General features: G+C 45.1%; 1 protein-coding gene across 1 annotated transcript; it reads right to left on the reverse strand.

The window, feature by feature from the left end:
• Positions 1 to 28: 28 nt before the first annotated feature.
• PDIA6 (protein disulfide isomerase family A member 6) lies at positions 29 to 16,480 on the reverse strand. Its single transcript, XM_082305881.1, has 13 exons — positions 16,422 to 16,480; positions 13,373 to 13,514; positions 11,892 to 11,949; positions 10,988 to 11,114; positions 10,390 to 10,496; positions 8,789 to 8,922; positions 8,254 to 8,368; positions 7,174 to 7,314; positions 5,877 to 5,961; positions 5,710 to 5,782; positions 4,477 to 4,635; positions 2,393 to 2,489; positions 29 to 1,661 (listed from the first exon to the last, which is right to left on the reverse strand). Exons 1-13 carry the CDS (start codon positions 16,453 to 16,455, stop codon positions 1,593 to 1,595), a joined length of 1,341 nt encoding a protein of 446 aa, XP_082162007.1. The 5' UTR covers positions 16,456 to 16,480; the 3' UTR covers positions 29 to 1,592.
• Positions 16,481 to 17,953: the final 1,473 nt, after the last annotated feature.

Genomic DNA, 17,953 nt, shown 5'->3' on the forward strand with positions numbered 1-17,953 from the left:
TACAAAAACATATTTCAGAGGCAGGAGGTACTATGGTAGTATTTATTTTTTTGGTAAGTTACAAAGATGGAATATCTATTGGACTTGAAATAAAACAATTTAAAAAGTGTGGTGACTAATGGATCTACTAGGTGTGCACACTCCTGTTTTTCTAACAAAGCAAACAAACAAAAAAAAAACCAACAGAAAAAGTAGAAAGCATCAGAGCAAAACCCAAACTTTTTTTAGTTTTTTTAATTTAGAAAGAAAAGCGTAAGAAGAAAGATTCTCAAAATTGCTGTGGAACTTACTGCAGTATGACTTACAGTCCCAAGTACTCCAAGTTTAGTTTTTGCCAAGACATTTCAGTTAGAACAGCTCCATTACATCTCATCTGCTGGGATGACCTGGAGTCGGAGCACAGCTCCTGCACCACATCAGCAGTCCAGTTACTGCTGGCTGCCCGTGGTTCTTACGCTGCCTTGCACAGGGATGAGCTACAGGCACTCTCTTACAGACACGAGATGACAAATATCCATATTATTTCCTTGAAAGGAAGGGGAACTTTCAGTTCCTTCATTCCTTACTTATAAACAAGCTGATGAGGAGGGTCACTTCACTAGACACCGATACACAAGAGATGGAGAGCAACACAACATGATAGTATTTTTATTAAAAAAGCAGCAGCGACCATCCCCATTCCTGATTCCCCTTCCAAGGAAATAGCAATTTCAAATCAAAACAATGCCAGATGGGAAGTGAAGAAATATTAGATCCAATTTGCTGGAGACAGCACCGCGGTGTTTTTCTGTTAGCACCTGGAACTCCTCACGCCCTAAAACGGGGATTAGCTTCACTGCTAATCCCAGGGGAAGAGACCAACAGCTCTCGGTGTTTCCCATGGCAGCAGCAACCCCACTTCCATTGCATTAGTGATCTTACAAAGTCTGGCACAAAGAAAGAGAAAGCCCCTGAGAAGGAATAGGAAAAGGAAGACTAAAGAGCATTTAAAGTAAGATTGTCTCTCTAATCAGGCTTTAGGCCAAACCGTCAAGATCATTCACAGCGAGGGGGTGGTTTAGGACTCCCCCCCTGCACCAGCCTCTCTATTCTAGAGTTCATTTTTCAAGAGTCATCCAAAGTGGGATAGCTTTTATCACCTGCACCTTTGTTGCTCTATACAAGACTAACACTGTGTGTCAAAAATATTTTGTTTTATTCTTTAATTGAAACAGAAGCTGACCAGGTTTTACCTCCATGGAAAAAAAAAAAGAAAATCACATTTAAAATTGGTTACACTAACAGCCTCCAGTAACACTCAAACAGCACACTATCAACAAAATAAAAACTAAGATGTTCCAAAGAAATATCCATGTTGTCCTCAAAATATTTGTTACACAGAATACAATCAAGTTTACTGGTTATGACAATTCATAGAATTTCTGCAATGTTTTCTTGGAGATGCGTACAGTTCACTGCTGCAGTGCATCAAATAGCACAGCGCGTCACGTGCTATTTCTCCATAAAAAGGCCACTGGAATATCCATCTGATTGTGAACCAGGTTGCAATCTGCTGCGCAAACTCTCCCAAGAAAAGAAGTTTCCTGAAGATCTCACAGCTCATCTTTATCCCAGTCATCCAGATCCACATCACTGAGATCAATGTCATCTTCAACCGGAAGCTGTGAAAAAGGGAAGGTTTTGAGCACGCGTTTAGGAGCGCTTAACACTGGGACATCACTGACTTGGGAAGATGCTTACTGCATCCTGAGAGTAAAGCTCCTGCCCGTCATCTTTCATTCATAAAAACTCAGAGTGCATTAAGCACAGGACAAGTAATCAGAGTTTAGACTAGAAGGTTATTTTCTACTAATAAACTCCAGATAAAGGCAAATACAGATAAACTATGTAACAAAGCTACTAACATAGTCTATATTTTAATTCCACGTCAAGTAGATCAAAGGATTGTAGTAACTTCGCTTTTTACAGCAATGTTGGACCTGAAGAACATACTCAATCACTGTTACTACACGGGCTTTAGCTTACAAACTTTCTGACATGAAGACTTTGATGGTAAGGTCAGCATATTGCAGAAGCAAAGTCTCCACAAATGTTCGGGTCTTGAATGCATACACTGCCACCTCCCTTAGTCAGCATGGGTAAGAACAGGTTTCAGCCTCGAGGGATTCAACTTTCAGATTGCATCCTAACAGCTAGGCAGGAGTATCTGTCCACAACGTCAGATGATGAATCTGGTCTGGTGGCAGGATTTAGATAATGGGAAACTATCAACACAACTTGCCGCGATCTTTGAAGAACAAGAATTTTCACATTGCCAGTTATTGCTTACTCTATCCAGTCACTTCTGAACCTAGGAAATCATCAGCACTTTTAGAGATGGAGCACCTCTTACCTCACCATCTTTGCCATCCCAAGGTTCAACTGAATGAATTTTAGGGAAAGCTCCACCACCCACAGGGGCTGTAGAGCCACGACCAACAGACAGTTCCCTGAGAAAGAAAATAAGTAAAATTTAAATTTAAGAAATTTCTCCAGTCTCCATCCACCCGGAACAGTGCCTGCTTCAGATAAGAGGAAGTTAACTTTGAAATCTGCTTGCATCCCTTGAAGCGAATCTAATCTGTCTGGAAGCAAACGCTTTTCAAATTGAGAAGCAGAAAATTAAAAAGAGCCCTTAAAGCAGCATTGTGAATTTACAATTGGATCCAAAGAGACAAACTATGTGAACTACGCTGTTTCATATTTCAGCAGTGCCCCTTGCAACACTCACCAACAAACACAGCCCCTGGAGCAGTATGTTGTGTATCACTTGAGGCAACTCCACGGAGTCTGTAATTCTAGTTTTGGAAGTCACCCGCAACTGTTATTTGAAATTGCTAGCGATCTTTTTTTAGTGGACTCTAAGCCTCCCCAGGTTACAGTGGGTACAAGGTAACCAGCTTCTGCTTTGAGACACCCCATCTTGCACTTGCTAGTTAGGTTTGCTCAAAAAGCCTAACATTAAAATCCTGAAGAGCTAATCCCTTTGCATTCTTTCAGAGGCAAATAACACCGAATAAGTATTCCTCCCTATGTGGAGTCTACAATTTTTATGCTCTTTGTGCTTATTTCCTTACTTTTGGTCAATACTGTGGACACTGCCTATCAGATTACAAAAGCTGCAGGCAGCGAGCCGAGTTAACAGGCAGCCACCCCAACTGTGGTTGTACTGCTTCCTCCAGGCAGCACAGCTGAGCTGAAGTGTCAAGTGAGAGATTATTCCAGCAAGTATTGCTCTGTAGTAAGACAACACCAAACCAATTATCTAATGCAATATAAGCTGTTAAGTTGGCTGTTGTGCCCTGAAGCATCATCCACCCTCAAGAGGAGAGGCTTCACTAAGATGGATTTTATAGACGAAGAGAATTTGCCATGTCTGAGAAAGGCAGACATTTCTCTCACATGCATTAGTACAGACTGCCTGGTATTACTCTTCTTGCATCTGAATCCTCTATTGTACTTGATGCTCCGAGAACCTTCCCTTTTTGGCACTAAGAAGAAAGTCTGATCACTTACACAGGTAAGAGAATATGGCACTGTTTCCATTAATCCAGCAGGAACAGGGTTCAATTAACGGCAAGGCGGGGAGAGACTGTTGGATTTCCTTTTGCAATTCTGACTGTCCTTTGCCATTCTCCCAGCAAGGACATGGAAATAACACTGCTAATGTAAGCTCTCAAAGGCTCTTACACCCCTTACAGCCGCTGCTGTTTTACCCAGAAGCAGAGTTCTCACTTCGCTTCGACCGTGCCTAAGTAACGGTTTAAGTTTAGCTGCTCTGTTTCAGCACTGCTGCCACCTTCGGTCCTCCGCCCCATTTCCCTTCCCCATTCAGTTTTTCTCAGCACTGGCTCTTGCCCAGCTACGCAAGAGGCAGCTTCAGGGAACCTGAGCTGAGCAGAGCACTATTGACTTTTTGGATGGATTGCTTCAGCTCCCCCAGTTAGTTTATCAGATGCCAGGGGAATAGGGAAGGGGAAGACAGGACCGGACTGAACCAGAAAGATAAACAGCAACATACAGAACCTCGAGAACCTCAGCAGCACCCATTCAGATTCCCAAATTGAGCACTTCTCAATTACTAATCAGAATGCACCATTTGAATTAAATAGTATTGATTACCAAATCCCATTAATTTCTTGGGTTACCAGAGAACCAGAATTTTTCAAGATCAAAGCTCACTTCTGATTTCAAACTGTTTTCAAAAGTTGTGCTAAAACTACCATTTAAGTCTAAATGTCCAACTTCTTAATTCTGTCCACCACAAAAAGATAGAGACTGCCTTAGTAGTTGCAATCCTCACTGAAACCATTCCCTTACTCCAGTGAATGCTCGTCATCTTAATTCTCTTAATGTACAAGTCTTGTCTGATCCAGGAGATCCTGATTTTGGTCTAAAGAGTCACAGAAAGATTTAAGTCACTTAAAGATTTCATACCTGAGAAACTCATTAATCCCTTGCTCACTGAACGATCCTTTCAAAAGAGCAAATTTCATCTTCCGAGCATTAACAGCTGCCATTGCTGGATACCCAAAGCCTCCAATCCCCAAAGAGCTCTCAAGATCTGACTGAGCACCTGCTTCTGTCCACAGCCACCTTGAGGAAAAGATAAAATAGAAGATGAATAATTAGGATAGGCACTACAGTCATTTTGAAGTCACACATATCCTGCAACCCTGCGGAGTTCAAGCTGGACTCTGAACTGCCCTTGACAGTGTTTGAAATCAGGAGGGAATAGCAGGGTCCTGATCTTGAACCGTGTAACAGAAGAAAGCCCCTCCGGAACAGCACCTCTAGCCATGTTCACAGCCACTGAAAGCTGGAGCGGAAGAACAGCCATGAAAGACAGTCCAGGGAAAGAACTATGTTACCAAACCAAACAAATTACTGCACTTTAGCCTATATTAAGCAAGGTTTTAAAATGGCTGAAGCCACAGCTCTAACCATGACAAAGTACTGCCCAAATCCCACTGTAGAGGATTTCTGGCCAAAGACTGCAAGACCAGTATTTCGTTCAGTATTAGTTCCTCACTGGTCAGGTCTCAGTTCCTCTAATGCTTAACAAGTCCCCTGAGGAACCTCTGCAACCAGCCAATCTCAGCATTTCCCCCCAGGCTTTCATGGCATTTTCCCTCCTTTTCACAGCAGTCAGTGTGCCAAAACAAGTCACCTCCCAGAGAAGTCCCAGAGATCCTAACCTCTACTTGAGAGGAGGAGGAGAAAAAAGGCAAAGCCTGCTGGCCTGCTTCCTTGAGAGCATGAAATTTGTTAGTAAACTGCCTTTTTTTTTTTTTTTTTTGAGAATTCAACAGTCATACTGGCAGAGTCACCCACCAGCAAAAGACTAAAAGAAATTGGATAAATACTGCCCTAAAATATTTTAGCATTCAGGGCAAGAGTAAAAGATGCTTAATCTTAATCTCATTAATGCTTAGATATCCCTTGTAAATGCAGGATTTGAGAGGTGGATGAAAAGACAAAAAAGTCAGCAGTTTATTCTAAAGCCACAGCATCCCCTCCTGCAGTACAGTTACTGAAATACCAAGATACACTATCCTGAACAGGGAACAACTCTTATCTGCAGATAAATCACTATCATACAAATTCTATCCCATTACCTCTATAAAAATGCTCACATCTTTTCCAAGACCAGTCTACAATGACACTTACCCCCACATTTTCTTTTTGTATTTTTCAGCCATTTTTAACATGACATCCAGGTAAGAATTCCTCCCTGAAGCTCCTGTTTGTTAGACAGAATCGGGGAAGTTAAAAAACACAACTAACATGCTTTAAGTGACAAATTCATACGGAAGTTTGCTTGCTTGTATGTCTACCTGTATCAAGAATATGAGGCAGGACAGAAATGATGCAGAGCTGATGAGCATCACAGGTACTCTTCAGAACATCTTCATTAATTATCTAGAAGAAAGCAGCAGAGAGTCAACGAGAATAAGACTTGGTTACTCAGCTGTGACTGCACTTCCCTGCAACAGCCTGTCAGGTCCATCCTACAAGGTTACAAGCATTGAAACAACTTGACACAAAAGCTTAGGAGTCTCTCCTACTTCACTGGTCCACCAACACAAGACTAATGACAAAGAGTTCACAAAGTCTTCTGTTGAGACTTGCAGCAACAGGAAAGTAAGCAGTACCAAATACGGCTTACAGAGAGCACAGTAAGATGTCACTTCTTGCTCAAAGTCACTGTCCTTGGAGCAGGGCTGGAAACAGCACACCCAGAGCTATGCGTATGCCTGTAGGTCTCATTCATGGTACTGCTAGCATAAGGAGAGCCAGCAGGGTGCAGCATTTGCTGAAGATGAGGACATTTAATTGACAGTAACAGAGCAATACCACTTTTGTGTGATCTACCTTAAAAAGGAATCAATCCATTTATCTACACCAGTGGTCTCCAAACTTTGATTGTGCACCGCTACCAGTAAAAAAATCTCTAAGCATGCAGCCCCAATAGATGTATATCGGTTACATGCATGTACTACTGTACTAACATTATGTACATTATAAGGCATACAGAAAATAGACATTTTAAAGGAGTGACAAAGATGAAGTAAACACCATTTAAAAATATCTTTTTTTAATTTATTAATGGTACAATTTTTTTTTTTCTTCCTGCACCCCAATGGATTGTCTTGCATGCACCCCAGTTTGGAGACAACTGATCACCATTTCAAACCTACCAACATCAAGCTGAAACTAGAAGTCACTATACAGAGAGGGGAGCTTTTTGGACAACGGGCCAGATTAGACATCGTGCAACTTCTAATTGACAGGTTAAAAATGACAAAACCCTGCCCTCTTGTTGTAAGAAAAAAAGATGGGGCACAGAACCCAACCTTTTCACTCATTCCTCAAAAGAGGATTCAGACACCCTGGTACCGTCCTGTCAGTGCCTTCACTGTATCAACTCTGATAATCTTTCAGTCAACAACAAATTAACAGTAAAAATTAAATAACAGCTGAATGATCAGACTTGTCATCCTTGACATTCTGCTGCAAAACAGTATGCAAGCAGCACACTTAGGCTGTTTTATTTACAGTCAATGTAGTCCTGTAAAAACAGCTGCAAAGGATATGATGGAAAAGCAATTTGAGAAAATAACGTAGAGGTACCTCCAGGAGCTCAGGTGGTGGGGCATTATCAGAAAACAGATCCAGAGCACGAGCAATGATATCAGATCTAGTTCTGCCACCATCATAGTCAACAGGGTCTTCTCCTTTCTGGAAGATTTTAATTGTGGGAAATCCACGAATCTGCAAGACAAGTTTCAGCCATCAGCTCAAATAAATCTGAATATTTATGGTGGAATTTATCTGCTACTCTGATGTATTCTAGATTAAGGGAAAGGGAAGAGATTTAACATCTCCACGAATCAAGTCTCACAGCATGTTAGGACTGAACTGGAACAATTTTGTGGCTTCTTACTTGTGCAACAATTCAAAACAAGGCTAACATACACTGAAACACTGTTTCAGGTTTTAGGCCTGATGAACCAGCAAGTCTCACATCAGTGTAGATGCACCAAGCACTGCAAGTTTAAGTACCAGGAGGACTATCTTAACAATTTGTATTTCTTAAACGGTGCTTTCCCGATTTGTCTGTGGGGAGGCAGCACTGTGCCTACATGGCAGCAAACGGACCTTAAGCTCCCTCTGCTACACTTCCAGTAAAACTTGCTCAGTCTTGCCGCTGAGCCATGTGCGCTTACAGGGAAACAAAGCGGCACACTGTAAGCTCCCTGTACTGTATTAAAAATTAAAGAATATCAGTTCACTTTGGGCCCACGCCATAGCTGATCTGGGCAGCCAATACTGTCAGAGTGATCCCTGATTACTGGCTCCAAGACGTATAGGTACATGTGTGTGTTCTGGAGATGCCCAGCCAGCACACAAACAGTCTGAAAGAAGAGACCTCTCACTTCAGATGATAAAGCTACACAAGACCTTATGGAAATAAACAGCCTTTTACATCAGCGACATCCAGATTTATTCCTTTCCTCTCACCTCATTTATTTATATTGTTACTGACATTCAGGAATGAATTATTTGTGGAAAAGTGGTATGTGTCACTTAACATTATTTTTAGCACAAAACATTTAAAGTGGTACCAGATTAAGGAACAGTTCAGTAAGCACAAAAGGGAAATCTGACTTACTAGAGATGGAAATTGTAACCACTGCAGAGCACACTCACCCCGTATCGGCTTGCCAGCATCTGATTGACTGTTGCATCTACTGCAGCCAGCTTGACTTTTCCCTTTGTTTGTTCCTTCACCTCAGTGGCAGCAGCTGCCCATTCTGGCTCCAGGCTGAAAAACAAAGAGCATGAGTGCTCTAAGCTCTCAGAGCTAGCAAAAGCATACCACATTCCAACATTATGTAGCATACTCCACCCAGGAAAAGAAAAAATAAAGTCTCTGCAGAGAATGACAGCTAGGAGGGTTATTCCAAGTGAGACTGAAGTCTTTCATCTGAATGAAGAGGCTGACATAAACTTCTGGATCTTATTTCCACTAGTAACTTGGAATTTTACTGCTAAGGAGGAGTGCAGCTAGAGCAGCACCAAGGTGCACTGAGCAGGAGAAGTCCACATAGTTTTGTTAAAACACCTTACAGAAAACCCTACTTCTGATATACCAGAGATGCAAGGTCCATTTTAGCGGATTAAGAATATTGCACAAAAACAAGCACTAATGGGAACTGAATTGTTAAAGAAAAACCTCACTTACTTTTTGCAGTGCCCACACCATGGGGCATAAAACTCCACCATCCACACATCGTCACTGTTTATGACGTTCTTATCAAAGCTGTCATCAGTCAGCTCAATCACATCCTTCTTATCTCCACCTCCGCTCTCTCGGCTCTGTAAGAAACAAACAGACCCGCACATAAGAAGTCACCAAAATTGGTTTCCCACACAAGCCATCTCCTGTGTGTCATGTTGTACCAAATGGTTTTTATTTGAATGAGATACAAAACAGGCAGTGTTAGGTCATACAACTTTCCCATTTTAGAACTGACAATACACACAGCCTACTCCCACAGCACTTTCAAGAAACAGCAAGTGAACCTTCTCCAAAAAAAAAAAAAAAAAGAAAAAGAGAAATCGGGTCAAACTGACTAACAGGGAGATGTGGGAACACTTCCCCAGTTCTTCATGCTCTGATCTGTCCAAGAACAGAGTGCTCTCCAAACCCCCTTCACCACCGTGCCCTGGTTTCCAGGCAAAACAAACGTGAGTGCAATACACACTACAGGGTACAGCCCACCCAGGTCTTTTATCTGGCCAACCTGGGGATGTCAGAGCGTACTTGCTCCATGATTTAGAAACAGCAGTAGGAGCCAGAAGCTTTTCAATTTACCTTCAGGGAGAAATCCAGCAAGCCAACTTCAGAAGAACACTACCAAATTAAAAAACAACTCATCCATCTAGCTTAGACTAGGATTTGGCAAATGGTACCTCAATGAGTTGGAGAATGCTGCTAACAGGGACGTCAAAGTTCAAAGGGAGATGCAAAGTCTTGCACCTGGGTAAGAATAACCCCATGCACCCGTACATGCTGGGGACTGACTAGCTGGAAAGCAGCTTTTCAGAGAGGGACCCGATGGTCCTGGTAGACAAGTTGAACATGAGCCAGCAATGCACCCCTGTGGCAAAGGTGCCCACCAGCCTCCTGAGCTGCTTTAGGCAGAGTTGCCAGCAGGTCTGGGGAGGTGATCTTTCCCTCTGCTCAGCACTGTGTGAAACATCTGGAGTGCTGGGCCCCGTTCTGGGCTCCTCAGTATAAGAAGTATGCACACACTGGAGCAAGTCCAGCCAAGGGTCAAAGCTGATTAAGGGCTTTGAGCATCTGACATGTGATGAGAGGTTGAGAAAGCTGGGATTGCTCAGCTGGAAAGAGAGAAGGCTCGGTGTGGATCCTATCCATGTATATAAATACCTGAGTGGAGGGGAGTAAAGAAAACAAAGGCAGACTCTTCTCTGCAATGCCCAGTGACAGGACAAAAAATAAGTTGAAATACAAGAATTTCATTTAAACATAAAAGAAAACTTTTCTACTGTAAGGGTGGTCAAACACTGGAACAGGTTGCCCAAAGAGCACAGTTTGTGTGGAGTCTCAGTCCTTGGAGACACTCACAACTTGACGGGACTCAGCCTTGAGCAATCTGCTCTAGTTGACCCTGCACTGGGTGGGGGGCTGGACTAGACAACCTCCAGAGGTCCCTTCCAACTTCAACTATTCTGTCAACAGAGTCAGGAGCACAAGCCCTGATCTCCTGTACAGCACAGTCTCCAGCTGAAAACAAACCCACACATTCCCTCAAATACCTGTTTCCCAGAACTATATCCTCCACTTCTGCCACTAAGACGGTCTTTCACCAGGGACCGAAGAGCACTTAGAGCAGCATCGACAATGGCGTCACTTGTCCTGCCACCTGCAACACAGCAAAATCAGTGTTTAAAGCATCAAAAGGCCAGTTTAAGGTAGGCCCCTGAGTTAATTACAAATTTAATATGCCCTCACCCTAAGCATTTTTCAGGAAAAGCAGGACTGGGCTATGAGTGATATGGTACTAGTGATGGGACAACACTGACAAACACAAGCAGCAGGATTGACTTCACTTTTTAACTAACCACCTTATCTGATGGGGGGTGACTGTGGCAAGCTCCCAGTAAAGAGGAAGAAAGGAATAATTCTTTGGAACTGCCTATCAACCTTCACCAACTACAAACTGCAGGTGGGACTGTTAGCCCACGCTAAGACATGCACAATTTGATCAAACAAGTCCCACCCATCTGTCTCTCAGTTACTAGAAGCACTAGACAGGAAGGAAACACCACACAACAGCATTAACAGCAGCAACCATAATTACTGTATTCAGAGAAGTTTTTAGGCATGCAACATGTGAAAGAGCATCGCATTTACCCTGATAATCCTCCGCTTTGTTTTTGTTCGCTCCAAATATCTTGATAGTTGGAAACCCTCTGACTCCATACTGTCCACCCAAAGACTGATGCTTATCTGCATCTACTGCACCTACTTTCACTACACCCTGTGGAAATAAAAACAACAGCTAAGACAAGACTTCTACAATGATTTAACACATTTCATACTCTGTGCATGCTGGAGAGAGAGTTACTAGGAAGGTAAGAAAACAGTCACTAGAAGAGAGGTGTTATCCCCTGAGAAGCATTAAACAAAAGAACATCATATACGTCCATTTCTTTCTTCACCCTGACAAATTAAATTTTAAATTGTTTAGGGTTTTTTTTTTGGTTGGGTTTTTTGTTTGTTTGGTGTTTTGTTTTTTCTGTTTGTGGGGTGTTTTTTTTGTTTGTTTGGTTGGTTTTTTTTTAGGGAAATACATTTTGCATAGGCAAGAGTTCAGCAAATCGCTACATAACCAACTTTTCTGTAATTAAAGAAATACTCATCACCAACAGCTTACAAAGCTGTGTTCATATATTCAGTTCATGCTGTTCCCGTACTTCAGAGGCAGGTGACAGGACAGCGAGGAAGAAAAGAGAAACATGCTATTTTGGGGGATGGCTGGATTCTAATGCCTTCTGGTGCTGTTAAAAGCAGCCCTGGAAAACAGCAATGGGAATTCACAGGGGCAGAATGGACTTGCTTCCTCTACAATTCAATGGCTTCTTTTAAAAAAGAAAAAACCCACAAAAATCCTGATTTCTTCTCTGGCTGGACAAGTATGATTAAAGTGATATGGTTTTGGGGACCAAACCTCACCTCTGTGTTCCCAAGCCAGATGACAAACAGCCAAACTCTCCTCAATTCACTGCCACAAGCACATTTGAAAGGTTAAACTTACTTTTAATGCTGTTGCTGCTTTCTTCCACTCAGGGGTTAGTCTTTGACAATGACCACACCTTTTAGAAAAAAGAAAACAAACAGTAACTGTCATTCAGATCTGGTAACTATTTCACAGATTGGCCTTGTTGGGTTTGCAATTACAGAACAGCTGCTCACAGCAAACTGTGTGAGACTGAAGGTCTAGTCATGAAGATGGGAAGAGGCTATGCCACAACATCACATCATCACTCAGACTTCAGAAGAAAAACCTTCACATGTATTATATAAGTGCATACACACCCACGCACATATCGATAAACACATCTCAAAAGCTACCTGGCGTTCCTAACACAGAGGCAAACTTGAGCACCAAAATTCAGATCTGCACACTAGCCCACTTGCTGCAAGCTAAAATGCACCCATGATGAGGCCTGAAAAAGTTATCCTAGAGGTAACTTCTTAACTAGTAAGCATTTGTGGCACAACATCTCCTGGAGGGTGTCTGGGGGAGAAGACCAACAGTGACTGGCAACTGGTGTATAATCACAGCATCACAAGTCTGTAGGGAAAGAGGAGCTGCCAATTTATTTATACTTGTTCTACGCTTTATTACCATAAAGCTTCCTGTTGCCCGTAAAGCTGCAATACTAGGAGAGGCACAGCAAGCTTTCCCCTAAACCTCTCAGTCCAGACACAGTCAGGCTGTTGCAATGAAAGGCCCTTTTCTCCAGAACATAGAGCTTTGATGGCAATAGCACAGAAGATCTGTGCAAAGGTGGAATATATATCACCAGAATTTACATGGAAGATACTACATGCTCTGGAGATAGAGGTGCTAAATTAAGGTGCACAAAACTGGTATTTTTCAATGGAAACTGGAAATTCTAAGTGTGAATTCAGATCTCTGCTTTCACATCAGAATCAGGTTCAGAAAAACAGAAGTGAGGGGCCCTCTCACTTACCTACTGCACTTTGATCAGTGATTTCTAATACTAATTTCAGTAGAAAAATTCAAGTAATAAAATGGCATGCAAGGTTTTCATAGAATCACAGAATGCCAGGTTGGAAGGGACCTCAAGAATTATCTGGTCCAACCTTTCTTGGCAAAAGCACGCTCTAGAGAAGATGGCCCAGCACCCTGTCCAGCCAAATCTTTAAAGTGTCCAATGTTGGGGAATCCACCACTTCCCTGGGGAGATTATTCCAATGGCTGATTGTTCTCATTGTGAAGAATTTTTCTCGTGTCCAACTGGCATCTCCCCAGGAGTAACTTGTACCCGTTACCCCTTGTCTTTTCCATGCGACTCCAATTCCTGCCTTTTTCCCCGGTGAGGATATTTAAAATAAGAATCCCAGATACAGCTACTTTGCTAGTCATGAGGCCATCAAACCGATAACTGTGCTGCCAACAACTGAATGAAACCCTGGACCGATCAGCACCAGATTAGTATGCTGCTCCTCCATGACAAGAGCAAGCAAGTACGCAGCTGTAATTCTTACCATGGGGCATAGAACTCCACGAGCCACAGGTTCTCACTCTGAATGACCTCCTTGTTGAAGTTAGTTGGTGTTAGCTCTATCACATCATCACTGGCCGAATATAAACCATTAACTGCCAGGAATAACGTGCAGCTCACTGTGCCTAGAACAAAAAGCAAAGCAATCAGCATTCCTGCAGAACACTTATGATTCTCCTGTTGCCATGGCTAAATCATCTCTCCACCCCCTGCAAATCAGCAGGTAAAAGGGAAAGGGATTTCAGTTTGACCAGGAAAAAAAAGGCAGTTAAAGCAAGATATATGCTTTCCCTCCTCACTTAAATCATGATTTCACAGGATCACGTAATATATTCTCTGTGCCTAAAGCTAGCTGGAGTTATGCCACTCCTGCTATGGCTCTCCAGAGAGCATTTTGTCAAAGCTGCTACCCTAACTACTACTGGTACAAGACCAGCAGACTTTCCACGCAGATCCCTACGATCAGCTACATCTTATTTCAGTTCTTTCTTATAGAAACTCCTAAGCCAATTGCCCACACCTCTTGCACAGCAGGCACTCAAATACATCTTTCATAGGATCACATAATGCAGGACTGTCCCAACGAGTCTTAGTACAGTTACGCTGATTTTAGGACCAGCACTTGATGCACTGGGAGTGCAAGGAGCTCCCTCATTCTTGCTCATGAGGATCTTAGTCTACCATTGATTTGTCCCTCTAGCAACAGACTGGAGAACAACAGCTAAATCTCTCTGGTTAACAACTCAAGCACTCTTAGAATGAAAAAAAAAAAAAATCATTAAAGGTACAAGGAAATTGCTTTCTCTTAAGAAAGACTGCATACTTCTTGGTCACTTCTAGATCTTATTATTGCTTGAGACTTTGCATGTAAAACCTCGTAATCCTTCCTTCTACCTCGTCAGAGAGACTGAGAGACAACTCGATGAAAGATGACAAGCATCTCTAACAAAATCCACATAGCAAAAGACTTTTCTTAATCCACCAAAGGCTGGAGGGAGTAAGAGCTCGGACACCGAAGTTAGAACTAGGCAAAAAATAGTTAGCTTTGCTGTGAGTGGTTAATAACTTGAATAGGAAGCTGCACATTCTCTCTCAAGACTGAACATGAGAGGAAGATACAGTTCAGTGATGCAGAAACTGTACAGCACATGGTACACAGACTGCACAGCATTACCTATGCTTTATCAGTCCCACTCAAGAAAAGCCAGTTTCATTACACCTACTCTGCAGGTGAGAGAAGCTGAAAGAAATAACATCTTCCAGCTTACTCAACCAGAGATCAGGGCTGAACTGCCACACTGCAACCCAGTGCCCCATCCATCGCACCACACCTCCTCCTAACGGCTTCTAGCCCTAGGACCCAAACCCTTTCCATTGGGGTGATCCAAGTTGGTTTCCACCACCAGATTTACACGTGAGATTGGCTCTGTCCTTTCAGTATGCCCACACACAAGCAACGCTTCATCAGCGCTGATCAACTGACTTCCAAGGCAATCTGTGGCTGTCACAGCATGTTACGGTGACCTACAACACCAGCTGCCACCGGGGCAGAGTAAGAAAACAAGGATGCAAAAAGCTACCGGATTGTTACAGCTACTCTTAAGAGAAAAACACTTCTCTAGATGGAAGGAGACCATTAATTTGAAATCAGCATATTTGGCATCACCTAAATCTATCTGTGGCAGAATATATTCAGAAGCTGAACAGACTTCACTCAGCCGTTTCTGTCACTTCAAATAGAGAAGTTCTAGCTTATGCAAAAACACCTGCTAAAGAGAACTAACAAAAGAAAGCACATGGTGAAACTCACCTAGTGACATACCACTGCATTTTTTTTTTTAAACTATGACTCATGAACTGGTGGCATAATTTTCTTTTCTACAGTGAAATATTCACGGTTTAATTCATCTTTAGCAAATAAAAAAATCATTTTCTTACAAGCATCTAAGCCAGGAAAATGCAAATCTGTCCTTGATATTAAGGCAAGAAAAAAATCTCAGATAATCTGATTTCAAAAGTTGTTTTCTAATGTAAGCAAATTACATAGGCAGGAGCGATGTTAAACCAACTAAGGCAGCTCCATGCTGGCATTACTCGCCCTCATCGAAAAACCCAGCTGTAACTCTGCAGAGCCGTGAAGAAAAGCTTTTGCTACGGGATACCGATGATGCGCTCCCTGCTCAGAACACCCGCACCTCCTGCAGCGGAGCTCGGTGCGCCGAGGACCGCAGGCCCCTGCCCGCCCGCACCCGGGGAGCGAGAGCCGGCCCCGCTGGCCGGCCCCGCCGGGCGCCCCGCGGGGCCCCGAGGCGGGCGCTGAGCGGCCGCAGGGAGCTGCTCGCAGGAGACCCAGCAGCGGCGGGGGGCAGAGGAAGCTCCGCTCCCCACGGGCTCCTCCTTTTGTCTTCAGCCCCCGCTTCCTCACCGCCCCTGCAGCGCCGGGTCCCAGGTCAGGGCCGCCGGGCAAGCAAAGCATCACCGCTTACTGGAAACCAGGGCGGTTTGCTTTAATGAGGGCCAGAGACAAGCACCATTTTAATTTTTTTTTTTGTTGCTGGGACCTTTAGGCCGCCCCCCTGCGCTCCGGGAAGCCACCCAGCAACGGGGGCGCGCCCCCGTCCGCCCCCCCCGGCGGCTCGGACCGGCGACGGCCGAAGTGCGGCTGCGGGCGCCCGCCACTCCAGGACTCGCCCGCCCCGCCACCGGCTCCCAGCCCGTCCCCAGCGGCCGCCCGCTCAGCCCGGCGCCCAGCCCCCTCCCGCCACGACGGGCCCGCGCCCCCGGCAGGGCACGGAGAGCCGGGAAGGGGGAAGCCGCGCCCCGCCGGGCCCCCCGTCCCCTCAGCGGCCGCCCCGCCGGGCCCCCCGTCCCCTCAGCGGCCGCCCCGCCGGGCCCCCCGCCCCCTCAGCGGCCGCCCCGCCGGGCCCCCCGCCCCCTCAGCGGCCGCCCCGCCGGGCCCCCCGCCCCCTCAGCGGCCGCCCCGCCGGGCCCCCCGCCCCCTCAGCGGCCGCCCCGCCGCCCGCGGCTCCTACCCCACCAGAGACGGCCCGCGGCACGCGCGCCCATGGCTGCCCGCCGCTCCCTCGGCCGCCGCTCCTAGAGCTTGCGCGCCCCGCCCGCGCCCCGCGCGTTCCCCGCCGTGGCCGCCGCCCATTGGCGGCGCCGGCGCTCGCGCTCGCGCTCGCCAATGGGGAGCGGCCGCGTCAGTCGCTGCGGGGCGCGGGTGGGCGGAGGAGTCTCTGAGGGGCGGAGGAGGAGGAGGAGAGTGGCCGGGCCGGGCTGGGCCGGAGCGGCAGCCAGAGCCAGAGTCGGGCCTTGGGGCGGGCCGGGAGCTGCCGAGGGCAGGAGGGTGGCGGCGGTGTGCCTTGTCAGCAGGCCGGCCCCCGGAAAACACCCTCTCCTGCTTCCAGCAGCTTCCCAAGGAAGCCAGAGTGCCCCAGCCACTCCCCGCCTCACAGCGCTCGGGGCTGTGTGGGCCTGGGCTGAATCCCACGCAGGCCGTCAAGGTGAAGGAAGGCAGGCCAGTGTTTTGTCCTGTTTGGTGCCCGAGCTTCTTTGGTACTGTCTGCAAGTGCAAACTAAGTCTCGAGGACTTGACAGTCTAAACGGTGTCACTGTGAAAAGTGGGACTGGCATCTAGAATCGAAAAAAATTTATTTGCAAGCCACAAGCTTGCATGTAAAAGTAGAAATTAGCCGAGCTGCATCTGCTGTAGGCCAAGGAAATAGAAGGAGGGGGAGGGGAGGGCTGGTGCGTGCTCATACAAGTGCTGTTAAAACCCAGGTAGACTGCCTGTGTCCAACTGAGACTTGGAAAGCTTAGGTGCAGCAGCACTATATATAAATATATATATATGTATATGTGTGTATATATATGTATATATAGCTATTTTGTATGAAAAATCAGCATCCCAGTTCAAAAGCTCTGGAAGCAACTGATTCAAAAAGCTGATTGTTTCCCCCCCAACAATGACTGCACACTGCAGGAGGGTACTAGAGCCTGGGGCTATGTTGTTGGTGGGCATAGATCCAGATAAAGACTTTTGCAGAGCTAGGATTCAACGATTAAGTGAGCTGTGAATGTTTAGTGTAGTAGTAGCTGAACTTAATGTACCATTGAAATAGAAGTTTTCAGCAGTTGGATCTGAAGTCTAAATTTTACCCCCATCCACACACCCATTACTTCATGCTCACAAGTAGCATTTTTCAGTCCTGCTTTTTGAGAGTATGAAATTGTTAGCACAGTAGTGAGAATGGGCCCCCATTTTCACACTCAGGTTGTTTCAGAAATGGAGGAACAGGGATGCATGAAATCAAGTTTTAATCAGCATGGCTACAAAATATTGACATCTTGGCATTTCCATCCATAAAAGGGCAGCCTGCTGGGTAGGCAGGTTCAAGTTTGTGGTGATTCCTAGTTCTTAAGATAAAACATACCTCACCTCTTATTTTACTGACTCCTGAAGCAAACAGGAGCTGCTTTGCAGACCATCCTTCCCAAGGAAATGAGTATTTCGCTTACGTTTCTCTTATGTTCCACCAGTACGATGAAGAAAGTAAACATG

Source organism: Platalea leucorodia (genome assembly GCF_965183815.1).
Source record: "Platalea leucorodia genome assembly, chromosome: 3".
NCBI lineage: Eukaryota > Metazoa > Chordata > Aves > Pelecaniformes > Threskiornithidae > Platalea > Platalea leucorodia.